The sequence below is a fragment of the Ochlerotatus camptorhynchus genome, unplaced genomic scaffold (genome assembly GCF_037179485.1).
Source record: "Ochlerotatus camptorhynchus isolate MF236.1 unplaced genomic scaffold, CSIRO-AGI_Acam_v1.1 ptg000429l, whole genome shotgun sequence".
Taxonomy (NCBI): Eukaryota; Metazoa; Arthropoda; class Insecta; order Diptera; family Culicidae; genus Ochlerotatus; species Ochlerotatus camptorhynchus.
Genome location: NW_027040915.1, coordinates 180,631 through 206,697, shown reverse-complemented (window position 1 = coordinate 206,697; position 26,067 = coordinate 180,631). Strand labels below are relative to the sequence as shown.

At 41.1% G+C, this 26,067-nt stretch overlaps 1 protein-coding gene across 1 annotated transcript in view; it reads left to right on the top strand.

The window, feature by feature from the left end:
• Window positions 1-24,234, top strand: part of PXo (P[[i]]-sensitive XPR1 orthologue) — a 29,054-nt gene extending 4,820 nt beyond the window's left edge. The window contains exons 3-6 of the mRNA XM_065234076.1: window positions 9,243-10,651; window positions 22,874-23,116; window positions 23,373-23,506; window positions 23,836-24,234. Of these exons, the coding sequence (XP_065090148.1) occupies window positions 9,243-10,651; window positions 22,874-23,116; window positions 23,373-23,506; window positions 23,836-23,875 (1,826 nt within the window). The 3' untranslated portion in view covers window positions 23,876-24,234. The remainder of the gene's footprint in view (window positions 1-9,242; window positions 10,652-22,873; window positions 23,117-23,372; window positions 23,507-23,835) is intronic.
• The last annotated feature ends 1,833 nt before the right edge of the window (window positions 24,235-26,067 follow it).

Here is a 26,067-nt window from a genome sequence, read left to right as displayed (position 1 = left end):
TATATTTGCGAAAGGAAAGAAATTATGAAAATGATGTACAAGCTTGAGCTTGAGCTTGATTGACCGCCTACGGTTGCTACTCTGTTATTGCCAGATCAGCTGTAATTACACAGAGGACCAATAGACGATGCTTGGGACTAGCAATCATCCTCAATGTGTAAAAACTGGTGATCTTAAATTAGGCAATACCAGCGCCGGGCGCGCCCGAACACAGGTCAAGAAAGGAATGGGAAGGATTGTGTTGACATGACACTCGCTTTGAAGGAAGCCGAGAACACCTCTGCACTTCCACGAGGAATCACTGGGATGTTGGATAAGAGGGTTGGGTTTGCAGCAAGGTTCGTTTTGGTAAACGATAAGCTGAATTGATGTCCTAACGATCATATTACGTGAAGGAACTTAGGACTAAACCCATGGTCTTCTGCTCAGTAAGCAAAAACGTTTGCCACTAGGCAGACGAGCACCTTTTTAATCACCGAGTTGCTGTTATTACCATGTAGTCATATTAACAAATAAAACGATTGACGAATCTTGAATGTGGATGGGCCTGAGATTAGACTCACGATGTTCTGCTCAGTAAGCAAAAACGGTTGCTCTAAGGCCACCGAGTCCCTCATATCACATAATACCGTTGCTCAAATTTTTGTATCCATTCAAACCCGGAACCAACGACAACAACGAGTTTCGCAAAATACACGATACACAAGCGATTTTACCATAAATCTCTTTGATATGTAAGGACCTGGGACCGCGTTTTTCTGCTCAGTAAGCAGGCCACTGTCACGTCACGCGACGTTCAATGTTTCAATTTGCTCTTTACGTATTGTTGAGGCTATAAATAGGCCCTTTTCAAAAGTTACACAAGAAATACGCACAATCATCGCCTACCTCGCAAAATTGGTTCCAAACGACAACAAAGGCATAAGCAACGATTGATTGTTGAACTTTGCTGGCTCCGGTGGTGTAGTGCACAGCAAAAAATAATGTAATATCGATCAACGTAATTCAAGCTGATGTATGAAATAATGATGTAATTGTAATTTTGTAATTTATCAGCACACACCCTGATCGACCACTGTAAACCAATCTGCCGTTAAGCGAGTGTGTACCTACTGAAACCTGGCCGGAGGCCTATGCTAGACCGTATAGCATAACGACCTTCTTCGACTAGCAGGCTTGTTTCTGTTTGCACAGACAGTCCCACTAGTTTCCGATACATTTATAGGGGATAGTAGGAGATTAAAAGAATGGAGAAGAGTTATAGAGGTTTTTCTGGGTTGTTTTGCTGAAAAGAGAGAAACAGAACTATACGAAATTACACCTGCTGAAAAAAGATAAGTCTATTATTTTGGTTAGTGATCGTTTGGATTTGGGTCACCCCACGTTGTGTTTAGGTTAGTATAAATAAATAATACTATTTAGTCATATAAATCACCACAGCTCATTATCTTCAGCGTTATCGGTTTTCGTTTCTGGATTTTTAGTTGCCTCTGTGATATACTTACTTGCGGCATACTATTTTGGGAGTGTATATGAGCGTGTACCATGTACGGTAGCTCATCTCTCATCGTGATGGTGGGACATAGTAGACAAATTAGAGAGAAAACAAGGAGGTATTAGTATTAGTTATATGTAAACAAACAAAACAAAAGAAGAGAAGAGGAAAGAAGAGCAGAAAAATAAAAAGGGGATAAAGTAGATAACAAAAAAAAAAACGAAACGTAGGCAGATTATTAGAAAAGGCATTATCCGAGACCTCAATCAAATGTCACTCCCACCGAGATCTCAGCGAAACCCTCCCCGCCGAGACCCGCACAGCCAAGCTCGGTAGAAAAAACTAAGTGTGTAGATAGATTAGTAGGAAAATTAATAAAACTACTTTATGACTCAAAGTGCAATGAATGAGCGTTAGTTTCGGAATCATTTCAGTGTTAGATTTATGTTAGTTTTGATCCGTAATCAGCCCTACCGACCCCTCCAACATTAGTTGCAGGCAGTGGTTGTTAGATAATGCGGCACTGTAACTACTACTATTTTAGAGGAATGATTCGTCAAGTTTATACAACTCAATGTTTCAATTGGGTTAAACTATCTATCTTACAATTACAAAAGCAAACCTAAAGTTACAATTATATGCAAATGCAAAATGAAACTTGACAAATCATCGTCAATCCCCTTATTCCAGGGCAGGGCCTGACGATTTGAATCTAATTTTGATCAGTGAACGGGCACCATATGGTACATTTTCTCACCATGGACCTATCATTTCCAGCCTATCTGAACTATTTAATAAATGGAAGCCATAACATGGGTTACGCTCCCCCTAAGCGGGCCCTCCGCATCCTGTCTCTGTCTTATCTCAAATACAAAATGCCAATAGTATGAATGTATCTATATATAACTTGGAAATGACGTACAATCAAATAAACCCGTAACCCACTCACTTGGTCAGGCTTCAGAATCGTCCAGTGGGCAGTGGGCAAATTTACCGCAAGTTTGATATTTTACCCATTGAGTGTTGATTAGTCACAATGAAACATTGTGACAGAAGTTGAGGTTACTAGTGTATTAAATAATCTAGGTCCTATTTAGGATTATATCTGAAAAATCCAAATCTGGCCAACGCCCACCCTAAACCTAAACCTGTTCTAATCCACCTGAAATGACTAACGAATGGAAGACTCTGAGTACCCAGCCATGCAATAGTCTCATTCCGTGCCTTATGGCAACTTGATGATTCTATTACGCTCATCTTCTGGCACCACCCAGGGGAGACTTGGTCCTGTACCCAATGCTTAACTTATCTCCATTCCACTCAGCTACTCGCAATTTCTTGTGATATAGTGGGCGGAATATTATTATATGAGACAATTCAATGCAGACGTCTTTCCAAATTTGGCAGATCGACAGGTAATCGGTGATTTACCACGATAGTTGCTATTCAACAACTCGACAACGTCCCATCTCCACAGCTCCCTTCTGCAACAGTTCCTCTAGTGACCCCTACTCCACCCGTTCCCCCGAGAACATCACCTGCCCCCCGATCTAAGACTTACCCAGAAGCCTCGAGAGGTTCGTGGGTTGTCTTTTTCTATCGCAAACAAAAGGCTTTGGATGTTCATTCAGCTGATTGTGCCCGCGAGTTTGATGGTGAGGCAAAATAAACTGCGGGTTACCGTTGCCGAACGCGGGCAGGCATACAAGATTGTTGCCTTTGAGCTATTTTCTGGAATATCGAGTGTATATTCCAAGTCACGAGGTTGAAATCGAGGGATTTTTTTTTTACCGAAGCGAGTATGATTCGCGATGATTTCGATTTGTGTGGTTGGTGTCTTCAAGAAACCTCACCTCCCCAAAATTAAATACTTAACTAGAGTACATTCAAATGCGTACAGTGTCCCTCGTTGGAACGAAGAAGATCTGCACGTTTCGTGAGACCTTCATCGGGTCAATAATATCGACTACGTCGCGATTAGGATGATCCAACTGCACTGGTTTGTATCAAAGGTAATGAACTGTACAAAAGGGAGCGACTAGGGCAGACTGCGGCCTTCTGTGGCAACAAGCCACGCTGTGATCTAGGTAGGGAGAAACATACGGAGAGTTCTTGTCGTGCCACTCCTAAATGTCTATATTGTTTGGAAATTCTGCATGCTCTCGCTGATTGTCCAAAGTACAAACAGCAAGGAGAAAAACTCCAGGGGTCTTTGAAAGCTCGCGCACAGCGTTCCTTCACGGAAATCCTAAGATCAGTTATTCCGTCTTTCCGAGTTCCCCCGTGTAGTAACCCCTTGACCTTCTCTCAGTTGATGACCAGGGCTCTGACCAGTCTGACCCTAATGTCAGCGAGGGAAGTCATTTTGTTTTCAAAGTCCCACCTAGTAAGCGATCCAAAATTGTCATGTGAGAGGCCTCTCGTATTGAACCTCAAGTCATCTTGAAGAAAGCAGGAAGTAGTGATAATGTTTCGAAAGCACATCCACCGGGTTTCAAATCATTTGCGTCGTGACCATGTTACATTCGCTCATCTGTCAGTTTAATTCGAATGGTCGTACACTTGATTTGGCGAGTGTAAACGAACCAAACCTTGTTGAGCTAATTGAACCTCCGTCATCGCTCCTCATAACCGACAGCCATCATAAGGTGTTTGTTCTTTGCATCTATGTGAACGACTCCTACATGCAACTTGCCAGTGACTCAAACATCGTCAATGATATTGATTTTCGACGTTGCAACTTTCCAGAATTAAACAACGCTATCATAAACGTCGATTGGATTGAAATATTTCGTGCAACAAATACGGATGAAACGGTACGTATGTTTTATGAGATATTGTACAACATTCTGGAGGAACTTGTTCCACTTAGACGAAGTAGACCTTATTCGTTTAAGGGTCCGTGGTGGACATCTGAGTTACAGAATCTCCGTAACGTCCTGCGTAAAGCTAGAAAACGCTATTTTAGAGCTCGAACTGCTGAGAACCGACGTTCTACTACCAGAACGTTCGTAGGCTGCATAGCAAAATCGAGGACTTCTTGACTGCCGTCTCTGCTTCTCCATACGACGTTGTAGTTCTGACCGAAACTTGGCTCGACGATGTTATTCCGTCCCGGATACTGTTTGGTGACAACTTCGTGGTATACCGAGGTGACCGCACTGCACTTACTAGCAACAAGAAACGGTCCGGTGGAGCCCTCATCGCGGTTAGAAAAAAACATCCCGTCGTCGGTTTTCCCGGTAAATGAGCATCAAATGGAGTATGCCTGGGTCAGTGTTTGTGCAGAAAATTGCAAGATAATTGTTGGTGCCGTATACATACCCCCGGACAAATCTAGCGATGTGCAAGTTGTTAAGCGTCACACTGCCTGTTTGGACTATGTTACATCTACACTGAACACGGATGTATAATCTTTGTTTTCGGTGACTATAACATGCCAGGACTAAAATGGAGCAATTTGGCAGAGGCGTTTCTCACGGTTGACGTTAACAAATCGTGCATCACTCGATCAGGTGCAGCGTTGCTCGACGGTATAAACTCCAGTAATATGCGGCAAATAAATGGCTTTGCTAATCGCCACGGCAACATATTGGACCTATCGTTTGTCAGTGAAACACTTGACGGTGCCTTTTCCATTGACAGTGTAGACGACCCGCTCGTTGCTATCGATGTTTGCCATCCCCCGTTCGTAGTCACCTTGAATGACACCTTTTCCATGCGTTTCGAAAATGACGACTTCGACTACCAGGCCTACAACTTTGCTAAAGCTGACTTCCTACGATTGTTGACGTTATTGAGTGAGGTTGATTGGTCGCCTGTCAGGAGCTGTTTGGATATCGACACAGCCGTTCACTTTTTTGCCGTTTCTGTCCGCCAAGCAATAGATCAATGTGTACCGCTACATCGCCCACCAATGATGCCCCCGTGGTCAAACAAGGAACTGAAAAGAAGGAAAAAGCATTGCAAACTCACACACAGGACTTACCGCAGATCTCGTTCTCTATCAGACAAACTAGTCTTCCATACAGCTAGTCGGCGATACAGGAGTTTGAATGGCAAACTCTACCGCAAATACGCCAGTGGAATCGAAAGGAACATCAAGCGAAATCCTAAATGTTTCTGGAATTTTGTTAATTCAAAGCGAAAGGAAACTGGTCTTTCAACTTCTATGTCCTTAGATCAGAAAGTGGCACACACTAGCTCGGAAAAGTGTGGACTTTTTGCGGAGTTTTTCCGTTCCGTTTTTGAAGGCACGCCTGTGAATGAGGATGCTGCTGATCCCCTTGACTTCGCTCCAACTGACGTGATTGAGCTGGATACCTTTGAGATTTCAGCAGAAGATTTCATCAAGGCTGTCAAAAAACTGAAGTCGTCGAACAATCCTGGCCCTGATGGAATTTCTGCATGTGTCATAAAAAAATGCTCCGTTCAACTACTGGAACCACTGCTGTGCATCTTCAACCTGTCCATGAGCGTGGCCAAGTTTCCAACAGACTGGAAGTCGTCCTTTATATTTCCTGTTCATAAGAAGGGTAGCAAAACTGATGTCAGCTGTTACCGTGGAATAACGTCCCTCTGTGCTTGCTCAAAATTGCTCGAAATTATCGTCTCCAACTATATGTTCAACAGAACAAAAAGCCACATATCTACGAATCAGCATGGGTTTTTCCCCGGAAGAAGTGTAAACACAAACGTCACTGAGTTCACTTCGATCTGTCTTCGAAATATTGGGCAGGGAAAGCAAGTAGATACAATATACACTGACTTGAAAGCTGCATTTGACCGGGTCAACCACTCCATTCTTCTGGCTAAACTACGCAAGATGGGCTCATCTGCCAATTTCGTTCAATGGCTCGAATCATATCTCTGCAACAGGACTCTTGCAGTAAAGATTGGATCTTCAACTTCTGACTGGTTCTGCAATACCTCCGGTGTACCTCAAGGAAGTAACTTGGGACCGTTGCTATTTTCGCTATACATCAATGACGCAACTGTGCTTCTGGAAAATGGATGTTACTTTATTTATGCTGATGATGCAAAAATCTATGTGATCGTTGAAAACGAAGACGACTGTCTGCGACTCCAGGAGGCACTGGACAAGTTTGCATTGTGGTGTCGTGCCAACAATATGACCCTCAGCGTACCTAAATGCCACGTTATTAGCTTCCACCGCAAGAAAAATTTCCTTCAATATGAATATGTCATCGACTGAACCACCCTATCACGCGTGCAGACAGTGCGTGATCTTGGAATTACATTGGACTCAAGTCTCACGTTCAGGAACCACCACGAAGATGTTATTGCGAAGGCACGACGGCAGCTTGGTTTCATTGGAAAGGTGACAAAGTAGTTTCAAGATCCTTACACATTGAAATCGCTGTATGTTAGTCTTGTTCGTCCAATTCTCGAGACAGGCTGTATTATATGGGATCCGTTTCATATCACCGTGATCGATCGCATAGAGGCCGTTCAGCGCAAATTTGTGCGATACGCTCTTCGCAACTTACCGTGGAATGACCCGGTTAATCTGCCACCCTACGAGAATAGATGCCAACTACTGGGATTGGAAACGCTGGAACAAAGGAGGAAGAACGCGAAAATTGTATTTGTAGCGAAACTACTGAACGCCGAACTTGATGCACCGAATCTTCTTGCTCTCATCGACATTAACATTCCCGGCTATGCACTCAGGAATACCGTATTTCTCTGCTTACCACGCTGGCGACAGGACTACGACGGTAACGAACCAGTACGTGCAGTCATGCGCAATTTCGATGTTTATAATTTGTTCGACTTCAATGAAAACTCTGTTCAATTTCGCTCAAGGCTAAGAAGAATGAATTGATGTTGATGCTAAGAGTTATTCATTAAGACAACAAATTGTCGGATGAAGATATCAAAGTAATAAATAATAAATAAAAAAAAATCTACATTCGCTCGAAACAGATTACAGCGATTACCGGACTGCTGCATTCCGTAGCTACATCAGACGTATGGAGCTGACCGCGAAGCAAGACCGGTCATCCTTTTGGTCTTTGATACGTAGCCGTAAGCAATCCAATCGTATTCCTGCCGAGATGACTTTCCAGAAGTCCTCTGCTGATTCACCGCATGAGCTAGCTAATATTTTTGCCGAATTCTTCGAGAATGTGCACAGTACAACATCGCCGATATTCTCTCCTGACAGTGTAAGGACCTGCTCTGCATACAATCTGAACTGTTCACCTCTAGCTGTGAGCCAGAACGAAATATTTTTAGCTTTGAAAAAGTTTGACGTTTCGAAAGGACCTGGCACTGACAACATACCGCCGTTGTTTTTAATAGGTCACCCAGTGAAAGTACTTTTCCCGAAGCGTGGAAGTTAGCCTCGATCACCCCGATCTTCAAAACTGGTAACAAACATTCTGTTGAAAATTACAGAGGTGTTTCGATTTTATGCTGTCTAGCTAAAGTGTTCGAACAATTGGTTCACAAAGCTCTGTATGTAGCCTCCCGACCGCTGATATCGGACTTTCAACATGGATTTGTTTAGAAGCGATCTACCACGACAAACATGATGTCCTACGTAAGCTTCCTGTCTTCAGAAATCAAGAATCGGCACCAAGTTGATGCCATATACTTCGATTTATCGAAGGCGTTTGAAAAGGTTCCTGATTGGCTTTCCTAATTGGATTACCGAATGGCTGTGCTCTTACCTATCCGGTCGGAGGGCATTCGTCAAATTAAACGGTACTCGCTTCCGCGATATTTCCATCACGTCCAGGAAGCAATCTGGGACCACTGCTTTTTATATTGTCCGTGAATGATTTGTGCTTTCGGCTGAAATCGAGCCTATTGCTTTACGATGACATCAAAAAGTGCATTTTGTTTTCTCACCGACAATCTCCAGGCAACGCTGATCCCCAGTTTGAATACTCCATCATCTCAGAGACTATAGAACGTGTTCAAGCAATACGTGGGGGTCACTGTGGACAGTTGACTCCGGTTCAACGGGATTTATTCGTTGCAATACAAGTGGCTTCACCGATATATATGCTCTCAAGGCACTGTACTGTTCAATTGTTCGCAACATGACGGAATGTATTTTCAATCTCGCCGTTAAGTAAACAATTCTCTGTATAGTTTTGTAAAATTTGATCAATTTTCCGTCTGTGTACTAGGTACTAGGTAGATAGTGATGAAGCTTCGCTAGAACTATTCCAAAGTCGCAGACAGTATATGAGCACACTTTCTTTGCCTGTAGATTTTTCAAGTCTCCTCATCCATTAGGTAAAGAAGTGTGCGTTTGACTAGTACTGTCGCATTAAGGTTCAATTTACTTTGATGCTTTTTGGAAAATTTCAAAAGCAGTTTTTTCCGACGCATTATTTCAGATTGCAAAAAGCTCGCAATCGATTCCTTTTGATATTTTACACGCGAGCTTTTTGCAATCTAAAATAATGCGTCGAAAAAAACTGCTTTTTATTCAAAAAAAAAATGCATCAAAGTAAATAGAACCTTAATGGCCCTTCGCTTATTTTCAACTTCTGTTCAATTTTCACACTGCCGTACTCTAGCGGAACTATCAACCTACCCTCTTCAGACCTTCTCTAGCTAATAAATTATCACACTAAAGTTTCATGTTAGATAGCAACTCTGAAAATCGTAAACTTCACGTATGAAGTAACATAAAACACTTTGAATGCATTCCTAATTGTTTAAAATTCTACCCATATCAATAACCCTCATTTCATATTCCTTCTAGAAAAGCTTGCTGAAGCGACCAGAAAGTTTGCCAACCTCCGATCGGAGCTGAGTGAAACCCTCGAGCTCGAAGAATCGACCAAAAAGAAAAAGGACAATCTCCATCGGGTGAAGAAGAATCTTCTCCGTAAGAAAAATGTATCCGTTCGCAAGATACAAGAACTGAAACTCGCCTTCAGCGAGTTCTATTTGAGTTTAATTCTGCTGCAGAACTATCAAACCTTGAACTTCACCGGCTTTCGGAAGATACTCAAGAAGCACGACAAGCTATTGAATGTGGATTTCGGCGCACGTTGGCGAGCCGAACACGTGGAATCGGCTCACTTCTACACGAACAAAGACATCGATCGGCTGATTCATGAAACGGAGAACATTGTGACCAACGAGATCGAAGCCGGTGATCGGCAACGGGCCATGAAGCGTCTCCGAGTGCCACCTTTGGGAGAGCAACAGAGTCCGTGGACAACTTTCAAGGTTGGACTGTTTTCTGGATCGCTATTGGTTCTGTGCGTGGCGGTGCTACTGTCGGCCATGTTTTACGATTACAGAGATGACTGGATTGTTGCTTTCCGGTTGTACAGGGGTCCTCTCTTGATGGTGGAATTTTTATTCCTATGGGGAATCAATGTCTACGGTTGGCGATCATCTGGTGTAAATCATGTTCTGATATTCGAGTTGGACCCTCGAAACCATCTCTCCGAGCAACATCTGATGGAGCTGGCAGCAATCTTCGGTGTCATGTGGACACTGAGTGTCCTAGGCTATCTGTATGCTGAGTCTTTGAGTATACCGGCCTATTTGAGCCCCCTGGTGCTGTATCTGCTGATGACGGCTTTCCTGTTCAATCCAACGAAAACATTTCGCCATGAGGCACGCTTCTGGACAATCAGAATAGTTAGTCGAATAGTATTAGCTCCATTTTTCTTCGTTAATTTCGCTGATTTCTGGCTGGCGGATCAGCTCAACAGTATCGTACCCGCATTTCTGGACGTGCAATACTTGATCTGTTTCTACTCTACCATTACCAATTGGAACCATGCTGAGAATCCAAATAAATGCATCGAAAACTCGCTGTGGATTCGAACGATCGTGGCCATGCTACCGGCCTGGTTCCGTATGGCGCAGTGTTTAAGGCGATTTCGCGATTCTCGGGATGCCCATCCACATCTGGCGAATGCTGCCAAGTACTCGACGTCATTCTTCGTGGTGGCATTTTCATCGCTGACGCAGGCTACCCGAGATCAGTACGAGAAGAACACTGACAATCCGTGGTTTTATTTGTGGATCATTGCCTCGATTGTGTCGTCCTGCTATGCGTACACATGGGACATCAAGATGGATTGGGGATTGTTCGAAGCAAAGGCAAATGATAACAAGTTCCTGCGGGATGAGGTGGTCTACAGTTCGAATGTAAGTATGAGAATGGTGTCTTCTCAGGTTATATGTACGAATGCATAGGGTTGCGGTACGTTATTGGGTCTCCATGCACAACTACAGGAACCTAACGCTTCTAACGTACCGGAACTATAGGAGCGTTTACTCTATATGATTACTGTTGGGACGGCTTTATTTGGATTGTACTACGGGCTACTTTCAACGCAATATTTGATAGAATAAGTAAAGTGGATTCATAAATGCATTGAATGTTTACTCACAACCGCTGACTGAGCCTGTCCAATTATATACAATCATCCTTATTCTTGTTTACGGCCGTATCGAACTTTCGTACACTATTGTCATTGTGAACTACCCAGAAGTCATTGGAAAAGTTCATTAAGCGAGTTTGACAAAAATAGAATTTTCCAATACTTTTGATTGATAAAATCCAAATTCCATTCTCAACAGTAAAAAAAATCATACTACCAGTGAGTAGTGCAAATTTAAAGGAAAAACATAAAAAAGATCTAAGAAAAGACAAAAGAGTCAAAAGAACGTATTAGTTGTACAGAATAGTGATGTGCAACAAAAAAATTTGACTGATGAATTTGATGAATTGACTATGAATTTTGAATAATTTATTTTTATTTTGGATGACTTTTGACAAATCATTTTCTCAAAAGTCCAAAGTAGCCCGTCCATCGGAATTACTGGATGTGTTTAAATGAACATTTTTGATACTATTTTTGGAACTATTTTTTGAGATATCAAACTAAATTCAGTACCTACGGTATGAAAAAGTTAAAATTGTAGTTAATCAGCCTTCAACTAAAGTATGTATGTTGAGCTGGTACACGAGCACTGGTGCGTAACCAGTGCAGTCATGGTTAAATTTAGAGCTGGTTACTCATTGATTTTTTAGATGTACGCGCTACGTCCACCTCAAATCCATGGGCTCCTTTCAAAAACGCCCATAATTCTGATTTAGGAATGTATAGAAGTAGCATAGAGGTAACTCTAAGACCAGAAGGTCCCGAAGAAACGTGCTCAACTTTTTGTCTCAGCTCTAGTACTCTCTTCGGTCCCAAGCTAATCGACGATGATGCACCCCTCGAAAGATAGGCAAATCCACGCACCCCTCATTTTATCTGTCAAACTTTCATAGCGAATCAAAACAAACATAGTTTAGTACTAGAATTTCGACTAGAATTTCGACTAGAATAGGGTACGCTTATAGATGTACTTGGGACCAGTGTTGGAAAAGTTCACCAAAACTCACTATGACTCGCGAACTTTTCCTTTGGTGAACTTTGTGAAATATCGCGATTTTTTTTCCAACGCTGCTTGGGACCAATAGGCTAGTCAAGTAGTGAGCCAATTTAAAATCGTTAGTTTCCACCGGTTGGTAGTAAGCTGGGACACGGATATATGAAAAAAATATATAAATCTTGTTTCAGTATGGTTTCCGGGGATCCTACAGTAACTGTTTAAAGTTTCAGGTCGGTTGGTGTAACTATATTTTAGCGCCAGCGGTTTTTATTTTAGATAGGATTTTCTATGGGAAAACTTATTTTTTAAATAAAAACCTGTCGAAGTCACCCTTGAATTGACCTCTAAAAATAAATCAATACAACTACTCCACAGGAAATTTTACAAGGAAACTTTTCTTGCTATACTGCAAAACGATCCGACGCTTGTGGAAAAAGTTATTTAGCTATTACTGATTGCTAAACAAACAACCTGCTCATTATTCCTTTTTTCTAGCATCACTGCCAGCTCCGTCTGCTGCTGTCTGTGCGAGACAGTCACGTTGTGTGGGGGTTCACTCAGCATGGAGGAAAGCCGATATTTTGCACAGGGTCATTTGGAAACAAGCGTAATTTTTCACAATGGTGTATTTGTTTTTGCACACACTTTATTCAAATAATTCTACTTGGAAATGCTTCGAGTGCAGAGCAAAACCGGCTAGGAAAACAAGAATGTAGGCTGAACATTAGGCTTTACGAAAAAGATGTGTAGCTACCATCTTCACATTTTCGTCGATTTCAAGTTTTGAATCGAAAAAAGCAAGGGTCACGTTCCATTCAGAAAAGTACCATAGATGATTTGGAAGGCTTTCATGGCAATCAAAGTGTAATGTTGGTCGTGAAAGTTGTGGTATCTTCCCAAAATTCCTGATCCACTCGAGGGGCCAAAACAGAACTACTTGGACGATATCAATATCGAATGAAGCATTGCGATAGAAATAGAGCCAAAGATGTGTCATGCTTCCAAAGAGACTGATCATCTTAGTTTTCGCTGCACATCCACGATTTCAAAAGGTGGCCCATCCACCTCGTACGACTGAGGCTAGCTCTCTTGTGGAATCTTAATGCTTTTGTAGGAACTCCACCTAAAAACATTACGACCAATTCGAGCAGCTTTCGTAATCCGATCGTTGTTGTTTAATCAACAGCTGGTCGTTACAAAACGCGATGATTCCGTCCCTCCACAGTCCATTTAAGGTCCAGATTATCCATAACGGTCCGTAATTTCCGGTTGCTCCGATTTTGGTTGAATTCATTGAAAGAATCGAGATTGTTGGTTGCGATGTGATGGCGGTATGCCAATGGTCGCAAGTTGCTTTTCAGTAGAACTGGAAGACGGGTTATAATACCATTTTTTACGCCATAGTTAACACTAATTGTATCAAAGCTCATTCCAACTATTCTTTACTGCAGACCCATCTCGTTGATTGTCTCACTTATCGAAGCTGTTTAAGCATCCACCATTCCACATGATAGGGAAGGTACCGAAAGATGTTTAGACATCCCTGGAAGAATGGGAAGCTGATCAACGCGCTTTCTGATGATGTAAGGTAGAATATTTTCATCCCAGTGTACTATAAAAGTTACATCAGTTTCAAAGCTTTGCTTCAGCTGGTAAATTTTTAATCAAAATAAACAAAATGAAAATAATTTTAGCTATGCAAAAAAAAAAAATAAAAAAAAAATCTTAACAAAGAGTTTAAAAATTAAAGAATTTATGAATTAAGGAATTTAATAATTTAAAAAATATTGAGCTAAAAATTTTAGAATTTTTGGGTCATAGAATTTTGAAATTTTGTGTGTTTTAGAATTTAAGAATTTAAAAAGTTTGGAATCTTAGAACAAAAAAAAAGCATACTGCTTTCGCCAGTGCTTCACGATGTTTCATTCGGGAACGACAAATGGTCTGATAATTTAAAGCGTAATCAGATGTGTTGGACGACTTCGTGTGATTGCCTTCTATAATTCCTTCCAAAATCATTTCTATTAGATATTCCAGTTCTTTCAAATGCTGCTGCAATATCCGGAGATGTGATGTCCATTTTTTAACTGGAGTAACCGTAAGTACAGAAAAAAGGGAGAACCAACCCGGAAAAACCGTAAAAGTGTTAAATTTATGAAATTGTTCCAAGAGCTTTGCGGTGTTTTCGAAAGCACTTCTGAATTCGAACTTGTGATCGGAAAATGAACACTGGATTCCACTGAGTAACCTTCCGGACTATTCGGATAGACATGAAATGACATAGACATTAATGTGGATAGACCAATCCAGTGTACAGAAATTAACGGAGTCTAGGATCCCGAAAGGGCGTCAATAATCGATTTCCGGCCTTAAACGTCGTCCCCGTTCTTGAAATGCCCATATTGTGGAGTATTTGACCCTTTTTATCTTGGATTCCAAAATGGCGTCAATCATCGGTTTCTGATCTCTAGCCATCGTCCCCGTACATTTTTAGCGGTAATTAACACTTTTTCACAAACCGGAGGCCATCTTTGATTCCAAGATAGCGTCAATAATCGATTTCTAGCCTCTACAGGTGCTACGCCTTCCAAAAATACCCATATTTAGGAGTATTTTACACTTTTTAACATACCGGAAGTCGCCATCCTCCGAAAGTTTGCCCCATGATCACTAGGGTTCTTTTTCAGGTCACAAGTCCGAATTATTTGTATTGCGTCCTTTAAATGTGCCGTCAATTTATCCAGCGGGACAAGTTTAATGAATTTCAAAGATTATACGTGTTTTGGAATGTAGCAATAGCGTACCATAGCGTAACTTCAAGGATTTTGAACCTATCTCAAAGCGTACAGGAAAACCCGTGTACCGCTGGATAGACATACGATTTCAGCAATGACCAAGTCGATCGACCAGATTTCTACGGAAATGTGACGTACCAGATGCGTAATTTACGAATATGTAATTCATTTTTAACGTACCTCTCATTTTCACTTCAATGTTGATATTAAACTTTTTTAAATCGGTTTATATGTGAATTCTGGGCACGGAATTGGATTTCTAGAAAAAATTTAGCCCGATTTCATTTAAAAAACATTTTACTTAAGTGCATTCTAGCCAATTTGAAGACCATAAACTCACAAAAATATACTAATTTTGAACAAAAACGTTAATTTCATGAATAATTATGGAGACGCGCGGTGCTGCTTGGAAAACTCCATCATGAGAAATGGCTTGATAACTCCCCGCCACCACTGGGACACCCCTCACCATCCCTCTCCAAAGGGGGAGTTTGGTAAAGAGAGATGAAAAAACCGATTTGTACCTTCCTTAAAAGTTGTCCTAGCTCGCTATTCTACTATCTACATGCAATTTTCACAATGCCGTACTCTAACGGAACTATCAACTCTATGCTTTCATCTACTCCATATATCGTATAAAAATTACCACTACAGTCTGTTATTTGAAATTAGCATCTTCAAACTATGTAGATCGTTGACTTCTCGCAGAAGTAATACTAAAACATATAGGCAAAGTTGAAAATTTTGTCAAATACCCGTAATATGGGTATTTTTGGTATCGTGGTGACGTATAAGAACTGAAAACCCATGTCTGCCACAATTTTGAAATCTAAGATCGAACTTGCTGTGAATCTGCAGAATTATACTATTTTCAGTGATATTAGCGACCATCTTCCTGTTATTTTGTCTCTCCCCCTGAGTAATGAAAAGAGGTAACAAGAACTGAGAATGAACATTATCGATCGTGTTAAGCTCCAACATTAATTTTCTATGTTTTTTAATGATCTTGAAATTACTGATGATGTTGAAGCTTCTCTAAATATTCTGATTGCAACCTATAATAAACTATTAATTGAGTGCACCAGATCATTCACTAAAATTGTCAGAGTAGAAGGTGAGCAATGTCCTTGGATGACCTATAGCATTTGGCGGCTGATCCAAATAAAAAATAATTACCTCGAAAAATCAAAAGCAATCCTAATGATGTGCATGTTCGTGAAATGCTGGTTCATGTTTCAAAAAAAGTGAAAATTGCTAAGCAACGGTGCAAAAAAGAATATTATGAAAACATACTCAATAGCTCTAGTCATTCCAATGTGTGGAAAAAGCTGAATGAAATTTTTGGACGCAATAAAGATAGTGAACAAATAAAATTACGAGCTGATGGGATAATCTTGGACTCAGATCACGATGTTGCTGAAGTTTTCAACAGCTTTTTTTCTGGCATTGGCAACAGTTTGGCCGAAAAACTTCTAAAGAACAATTTCGATTTTTTGAAACCTGTAAAGTGTGTTAATAATTCTATTTTTCTGAGACCCGCTAGCGCGATTGAAGTTAGCATTTTAATAAGTCAGCTTGATGTTAGAAAAAGCAGAGGGTATGATAATCTTCCGGCAGATTTGATGAAAGCTAACATTGGTCCACTCTCTAAGATTATTGCCAAGCTCTTCAATAGCATAATAGTAACTGGATCTTATCATAATGTTTTAAAAATCGTTAAAGTCACGCCAGTGTTTGAATCCGGCGACAATCATGACCCTTCTAACTATCGACCAATTTCAACCCTGTCAGTTCTTAATAAAATTTTGGGAAAACTTGTAACTAGCCGGCTTCTAAACTTTTTGTGTTCTAATAATGTTCCGTATAAATTCCAGTACGGCTTTCGGGAAGGCTGTGGAAAAATAACTGCTATTACCGAGCTTATTGATGCGTTGATCTGTGATGTTGACCGAAAAAAGATTGTTGGGGGCTTATTCATCGATCTAAAAAAAGCATTTGATACCATTAACCACGAAATTCTTCTGAAGAAACTTGATCGATACGGGATTAGAGGAGTTGAAAAAGATTTGATAAAAAGCTATCTCTCAGATCGAAAACAATTTGTAGCAATAAATGGTGTTTGTAGTAGCTTACGCCCGGTTTTTTTTTTCAGTTAGTTTAAAGGGTGTCCACGATGAAATTGCCACACTATGAAATTGCTCTAACTTTTTAACCGTTGGGTAGAATTTAATGAAAATTTGGGTGGATTTAGTTCATAGTGCATTATTTACATCCTGCAAGTTTTAAAGTCCTGTGATCAAAACTCGCGGAAATGGAGTTGAAAGAACAGCTCGTGCGTGATAAAATCTTGCGCATTCATCACGAGAACAAGGATCTCTCGCATCGTTCCATCGCTAAAACGTTGGGAATCGCAAATTCCACGGTGTCGTGAGTGATTAAGCGGTTCGAGGAACGGTTGACCACCGATCGGAAGCCCAGAAGTGAAGGAAAAAGTATTCCGTACAACACCAAAAATCACAACCGCGTAGTTGGGGCCTTCAACCGAAATCCGAACGCCTCCGTTAGGGATGTGGCTAAGAAGCTGCACATAAGCCGAAGTTTTGTCCAGAAGGCCAAAACTAAGGCTGGGCTTCGAACGTTCAAGGTACAAAAGGCCCCTAATCGCGACGAGAAGCAGAACAAGTCCGCCAAAACCCGTGCCAGGAAGTTGTACCTCAACATGCTGACGAAAGTTGAATGCTGCATCATGGACGACGAAACATATGTGAAGGCCGACTTCAAACAGATCCCCGGCAACCTGTTTTTCATGGCCAAGGATAAGTTCAGCGTTCCGGAGCATGTCCGCACTCAGAAGATGTCCAAATTTGCGAAGAAATTCCTGGTTTGGCAAGCCATCTGCACGTGCGGGAAGCGGAGTGCACCTTTCGTGACCCAGGACACGATGAACGGACAGGTGTACATAAAAGAGTGCCTCCAGAAGCGGCTGCTTCCTCTCCTGAAGGCCCACAACGTCCCAACAATCTTCTGGCCGGATTTGGCCTCATTCCACTACTCCAAGGACGTGCTGAAGTGGTATGCGGACAATAAGGTCAATTTCGTGCCGAAAATGTTCAACCCTCCCAACACTCCGGAGCTCCGCCCCATCGAGAAGTACTGGGCGATTATGAAGCAGCACCTTCTTAAACGACCTAAGGTAGTGAAGACAGTCGAGGAACTGAAGAAAGTATGGGTTTACATGCAAAAAACGGTTGATTCACAGGTTGTGCAGAATCTTATGGCCGGGGTTAAGGCCAAGGTGCGGGCATTTGCGTATGGACTGTAAATAAAATACGAGTAAAATGGTAAAATGAAGTTTAATACTTATTTCTCAATCCCTGAAAATTTGATGGCAATCGGATGAAAACTCGAATTTTGCGAATCAATTTTGTGTGTGGCAATTTCATCGTGGACACCCTTTATTTGGCAGGCTCAAATGTTATAAAAATAACTTAGCGGAGCCGAGTAACATAGAATACCAATTTTGGTACTCAAAATACAAAAAAAAAAAAAAATATATATATATACAAACATATTTTATCATATGATTTTTCTTGGTGGCGATCGAAGCGGCAACAAAGCGGTCTTCTCCCGTGCACGCAACTTCTTTCTTTCCCGAATTTGTTCCTCATTTTCATTGAACCCGAATCGTGATCGCTGCTGCTGCTTCTGAACATCGTTTCCCGTTGCATGCTCTCCGCTACTCTCGTCGGTCGTCGGGGTCGTCACGTCCATTTCGTTTTCTTCATTCAACATCTCCAACCCCGTGTCCGTTTCCTGATCGCTAATGACAAACGACGCACCTTCCACCACTACACCAGCATACGTACTGCTGCTGTTTTGTTTTCTTTCACTTTGCTTTCCTTTTTCCTTCAGTTGCTTCTCCGGTTCCTTCCGAGCCTTCCGCTTGGGACAGGAAAGCTTCCGGTGTCCGTCCGCCTTGCACAGAAAACATTTATCTTTGTTGCCATCATAAAAAATATTTCCTTTGCGATTGAAGAAATGCAATGACGTGGGGATTTCCTTTTTCACATCCATATATATACCGCGTATCCCTGTATATACCTCAAAACACAGATCAGTTGGAAATTTCTCCCGGATGATGCGTTTAATTTTCCCATATTTCCCCAGCACTTTATCCAGCTCGTTGTCGGGTACCTCTGGTGGCAAGTCATACACACGCACATATTGAATGAATTCACCAGCATGCGACATGCGTACCTTTGCCGTCGTTCCATTCGCATAGTGGAAGATTAAATCCTCCGAATTGAATGTCAGAGCATGGAGCATCGCTTCCTCTGATTTGAACTTCATGAAGACTCCCCTTTCCTCACCAATGCGATAAACAGCTTCCATTTCAGCCGGATCCGCGTCGAGTGCTTTGGCGAAATTTACTATCTCTCCGATGTTTGGTTTAGCATCACAATGGCTGAAGCTAAACTTGATGGTGTTTTTTACTTCACACATCTTGCCCTTACGCCCGGTTAATATTGGAGTTCCTCAAGGAAGTAACATAGGTTCTTTGCTGTTTTATCATTATTTTATATATCAACGATTTGGGAAATTTAAAACTTCTTGAAACACCAAGACTTTTTGCAGACGACACGGCTTTATTCTGTCCTCGTTCTTGTATACAATCCATTGTTAATGACATCGAATCAGATCTGGTGAGTCTTATAGAATATTTTAACGGCAATCGTCTTTCTCTGAATCTGACGAAAACAAAGTACATGGTTTTCCACTCGTCACGGAAACAAATCTCGCAATACCCCGATCCATGTGTCGGAAATTTGTGCATTGAAAAAGTTGAATCGTTTAAATACTTAGGGTTGCACTTAGATTCTTGTCTTTTATGGGACACTCACTTAAAGCATGTATCTAGCTAAGTTTCATCTTTATGTGGCCTCATGAAAAGAGTACGCTGTTTTGTGCCCAATGAATCATTGCTGTGATTTTATTACGCGTGTATTCATTCCATACTTCAATACCTAATCAGCGTTTGGGGTCATGCTGCTAAATCAAAGCTTAAAAAATTCAAACGTTGCATAATAGATGTGAGAAAGTTATCTTTAATTTACCTCCCTTATTCTCAACAGTTTTGCTTTATACTAGTTCATGCCACAGAATTATCCCCATTCTAGGTTTGCGCGATTCTCAAACAATTTTGTATGTGCACAAAACGTTACATAACCGTAATTTCCATCACAACATTGTTTTTTCGACTAGAGTTAACATTCAAAGAACTAGACATGCAAATGAGTTACTGAGAAGCAGAGCATGCACGAACTTGGGTCTACGTCGCATCACAAACTGCGGTCCATTAAAGTTCAATATACTTCCCATCGACTTGAAAGCAATAATGAACAAATTTCTCTTTAAAAGCAAGCTGAAGTAGTATGTAATTATGAACGTAAATGAATATATTCTCTAAAAGTGTCTACCATTTGCATATGTGGGTTTTTTCTGGCTCCTGCTATTTTTTTCCTGCATCATTAATTATAGTATAGTTTAATAAGTTCATTTTGTTATGTTAAGCCACAAAGGTTATCACTCTTTAAATTATTTAGAATTTTCTGTTGAGTAAGTGAATCCCTTCAAAGGAACTATGTTCCATCGGGATTTACATTGTTTTTAATTGTAGTTTTTTCTCCGCGTTTTCTTTGTTTTTTTTAGTAAGTGTCCATTACCAGGGGGCTCTCTGTGCGAACTCCTCGGTGTGGGGGTTAGTGGAGGGTAATACTGTCAAATACCCCACAATATGGGTATATTTGGAATCGTGGTGATGTATAAAGAAAATAGAAAAATACTGCTAAATAATCCACAATATGTGTATCTTTGGAATCGGAGTGATTTGTAGGGACCAGAAATCCATGTTTGACGCCATTTTGAAATCCTGTGAAATCCGGGTGTCAAATACCTCACAATATGATAATTTGTGTAATCGCAGTGACGTGCTATAACCATAAAACCCTGTATGAAATCATGGCGCCTTCTGGTTACAGACAAACATTTAAATACTGCCAAATGACATTGATTTCAAGTCCATACAGGTCAGCCCGATTCCAAAAAAACCCATATTGTGGGGAATTTCCAAGCTTTTCTCTAACCGGAAGTGGCCATCTTGTATTTCAAAATGGCTTCAAACATCGATTTCTGGTATCTACACGTCACGCCGATTTCAAAAAATACCCATGTTGTGGGGTATTTATCAAAATTTTCAAGCATTTGTAAAACCGGAAGCCACCATATCGGATTTAAAAATGGCGTCATATATCGTTTCCGGTCCCTGCACACAACTCAGATTCCAAAAATTGTTGGGTATTTGACAGTATTTCCCAGTTTTTCTTAAACCTGAAGCCTGTGGGGTATCTCACAGTATTTCCCAGAGTATGAGTGTATTCAATCTAACCCACACTGGCCGGCAATGCTATTATGGAAGAAAGCCATTTGCAATTTCCCGTTTGCGGTAATTGCAGACAGTTTTAGTCCGGAAGTTGGAAGGTGATAGCTTTATTGCAGATCCAGCAACGGGCTGCTCATAAACTACGTAGACAGTTTAGGGGGGGTGGGGGGTGGAGGTTGACAATTATCCACGACCCATACAATTTTCAAAATTTTTGTATGGACAATTGTCTACGCAGGGGGAGGGGGGGAGGTCAAGAATAAAAAAAAAACTGTATTCGTAGTTTATGAACAGCCCCCAACCTATTTCAGAATGTCTGGAGAGTCAGCCAAAGGTTTTTTTCTTCCTCTGTTCGGGACCTAACACCACTGTGACCAGTAATTTGATCTATTGTAGTATATCCCGTGTCCTTAATTTAGTGCCTGTCGTATTAATCCATCACCATTGAGAAATGATGAAGTATTCGATTTTTTATATAACGCAAGGGAATTATGTGCGCCACAAGTGACGGTTCTACCAACTAAATTGACAGTTAAAAGCGATTTTGATGGACATTTTAAGAGTGTAATGTCTGCTTGTCTGTGATCATACCTTCACTATCGCAACTTTGGGTAATCCGTACTTATATTTTTCTCAGGCACTTTTGATCTAACTGCAATCACTCTCTCATACTCGAAATGTGCCACGACCAAATTGGCACAACGGCGCCCTATACGCGCTCTCTGACCAAAGCGCAGGGTGTCATGTTGATATTTAATTTGGTTTTAAATTACCAGCTGTTAAAGTTTCAGAGGGGCCTCTTATCGACGCCGGTGGTGTAGTGATAAGCGTGACTGCTTCTCACCCCAGTGTGTTCGGGTTAAATCCCAGTCGAGGTCGGTGGGATTTTCCTGAGGCATAGCAATCTCTGGTCACGTCTACCTTCGGAAGGGAAGTAAAGCCGTTGGTCTCGGCCCTTGTGGTTGATGGGTGCGATATCTACGCAGGTGTGGTTTCGATAGCCGTCAATCGATGACAATCGATGTTCATCGGTGATTGGCACTCGATTGCTGAACAGAGACTGATGTTAAATAAAGGAATTATTATTATTATTTATTTATTTTTTTTATTATAGTCACTTTAACGCTCTTGGGTCATTCGTGACTTGTCCGGGGGTGAGATTTGAACTCGTGACTTTGGCGTGAGAAGTATGGATGCTAACCACTACACCGGGTTCGCCCCCCAATAAAGGAATTAACTAGAATAATAACAGGGGCGTTTCAGCTAGTCTCGTCATTAAAGGCACGGTACTAATGCCGCAGACGGGCGGGTTCAATTTCAGGCCGGTCGAGGAAATTTTCTCGACTTCCCTGGACATAGAGTATCATTGTTCTTGCCACACAATATGCAAATTCATGCATTGGTGCTGGAAGTGCATCTAGAACAGGGTTGTTAATCGAACCCGGCGATAACGTCTGCATCGCAAATTCATCAGAGCACTCGTTACCGCTGACGTTATCTAACTATCGATTAACAACCCTGAACAAGAAGAATAAGCTGAAAGCTGAATAAGAAGAAGAAAAATAACGAGAAGAAGAAGATATCGATGAAGAATAATTCATGAATCTTAGAATAAGACGAATTGAACACGAAATGAATGTCAGATCTAGTAAACAACAATATCTCATCATGTGCCCCATGAACAATGAAAATGAAAACACTGCTTATTATGCATGGAATTAAATTACGTTATTTTTCTTCTCGCATTCGCAGTGGTTCTACTATTTTGCCATCGTGGAGGACCTGATCCTGCGGTTCGGTTGGACACTGTCAATGAGCCTCATCGAGATGGGCTACGTTGACCGGGAGATAATCGTGTCAATTCTCAGCCCGCTGGAGGTTTTCCGGCGGTTTATCTGGAACTATTTCCGGTTGGAGAACGAGCATTTAAACAACTGCGGTAATTTCCGTGCCGTGCGCGATATTTCCGTTGCTCCGATGGATTGTTCAGACCAGGTGAGTGTTGCGGGTTTGAGCTTCCGTGTGAAGGCGTGCAATCAAGATAATTCTGGGATGTTCCATGTCTCGTTAGACAATATACGTAGTATATAGTAAACTGAAATTAGATTCTGTTGGTGATTGCGATTTTGTTCAGAACATTGTGAATTTCATAAAATCTCGATTCGACATGGAATGCTCTTAATTCAAAATCCGGAGGCGTGCAATCAAGATATGTATATTCATTGAGTAACATAATCTCATTCACTTTCAGACAACGATTTTGCGTATGATGGATGAAGAGGATGGTGTACGGAACCCGCGAACGGTGAAGAAAATGAACGCCAAGAAGAAAACCGAGCAGCGGCTGCTCCTACGAGAGGCAGAATCAACGGAGGATTTGGAAATGTAAAGACATAGTCTTCAGTTTTATGATAAAGGCAAACACGTAGTATTCTACATATCTGACGTAGGCGTGCTGCCGTTCTTACTCATCATTCTCTACGCTACGCATCATGCCAACTTTCGAGTTCGTGTCACGCAAAGTTGTACGACTCGTGACGGGACTAGAAATGCATTTTCCATCGTCTCTTACTTAAGAGACCAGATTTAGTCAACCTTCACATCTCTGCTAGCACTATCGTGTAGCGATTTAGCATCATCGGTGTCATCCGAAGATAGCAGTTTAGAGATAAGTGCTATAATTGCCCTTCCCATTTTCCTTGTCTTTTCCACAGGAATTCGAATCAAAACAGGAAGGTCCAGTGGGAAATATAGGCCATGGACAATCACACAATTGGGAACAACCTGCTATAAATCCAAACCGAATCAAACCAAACCAAGCCCGATCCTCTGACCTAGATTTCCCCCTGAGCGAGAATCACGTTCGAAACCCACAAATCCTGATGAACACTGCACTGAACCACCACCCTCCCACCACCACCGTTGTTGTTGTCGTAGTCGTTTCATCACGTAATGGATAATTGGAAAATATACGTTTATCGAAATTGTTGTTGGACCAGTTGCGAAACCAAATATCCCCGATAGAGTGATGTATTTATTTACAGCGAAGTAAATAAGCTATAGGAGAATTTTCAACGCCTAGCCTGAGATGGATAATATTTTTAGTTTGGTAAAAGAGTATGAAAGTTAAAAGAAAACAAAAATATGGAAACTGATAGAATAAATAAAATATGAATGATTTATTTTATAAACGCTGCACACGCTGTTTTCATTACAGTTTAACGAAATTCCATAAATTGAACGGGATCATTTGCTTTTTGCTTCAATTAATCAAGCATGATTTCTTCCATCGAGCACCAGCTGAAAAAGTGGGTTATTTGCAATGTTTCATGATTTTCAATGTTGCAATCAACAACATCCTAGATGAGTGGAATTGAAATTATATCCGAGTGGGTTCTTTGACATTTGAGTTAAAAATTTCAAAAGTTTTTGTGTTGTTGTAGGTTACAGTTTATAATTATAGTTAGTTGAAGACTTTATTTTAAGAGATATTAATTGAGGCATTTAATATCTGGACACACTGTTTATTTTACAGCAGTGCTCCTAGCGGTTGGATCTGAAATTCTTTGACAGTAGCTTGATTTGAAATGTTTTTTCTTTCACTGCTGAAAAGTTCGTCACGATTCATTTTGTTTAACCGAAAATTAACTTGGACCCACTTGGAAAATCCGACGTGGTAAGGTTCAAAAATCGCAAAGTCGTTGAAATTGGCTAAATCGACCGTGTACAGTGATCTCAAACGTTTCCGAGAGCGGCATACTATCGATCGGCAGGATCATAGCAAGCGTCGTAGTGGAACAATGGATCGGTAGCTGCATTTGAAGGTGTTGAGGTTAGGGCAAACCCAGGGCTGTCGGATTATGATATCGTCAATTAATTCAATGTCAGCCAAAGCACCGTCACAAGGATTCGTCAGCGAGAAGGATTTCGATCTTTTCGGGCCAGTAAGCAACCAAACAGGACACTGAAGCAGAATCTAGTGACCATAATACGTGCCCGGAAATTGTACAATGAGGTTCTTACAAAGTACGAAGGATGGCATCCTAATGGACGACAAAACGGGATTATGGATTATAGACAGCTTTCCGGGCTGGTCGAGGTGACGTCCCTAGCAAGTTCAAATTCGTTTTTGCCGATAAATTTGCAAGAAATCTTATGATCTGGCAAGGGTAGCTGCGGACAAAAAACCCAGGTTTTCGTGACAAACAAGACTATGGATTCCAACATGTACAAGCAGGAGTGCCTGAAAAAAAAACGTATTCTTCCGTACATTAAGGCTCACAATGGAACTGTAAAGTTTTGGCCTGATTTGGTAAGCTGCCACTACAGTGGAGAAGTTCTACAGTTGTATCGAGACAACGGGGTGGATTTCTTCGAAAAGGACATCAATCCACCCAACTGCCCTGAATTCCGTCCAATTGAGAAATATTGGGCAATTGTCAAACAGAAGTTGAAGAATAGTGGAAAGTTGACGCGGGATGTGACAGAGTAGAAGAGATGGTGGCACAAAACGGCCGCTTAAACGGCCAACAAAGTGTCCAAAATATGATGAGTGGTATTCGAAGAAAAGTTCGAGATTTCATCAAAACCAAATCGGAATATTATTTTCGATATTTTTCTTTAAAGTGTAATAAATGATCTTCACTTCGAGTACTCACCATTTTTTAATTAATTAAGATGGTTCTGAGATACATCCGTTTTTTTTGCGTTCAGATATTAAATGACTTAAGCTTTAGGCTTATCCGAAACATTCAGAGAGGTTTTTAAAACTACAGGTAACTTCCGAGAACTACAGATAAGTTCAGAATTTTGAAGTCTTTATGGGTGTATTTCAAGTAGTGGTCACTTTACGCACTTATTTTGCGCCAATATTTTTCTCAGTGTGCCTCAAGTGTGCCGCGCTATACCAAGATTACCATGTCAACGAACTGATTTTTTGTGTGAGT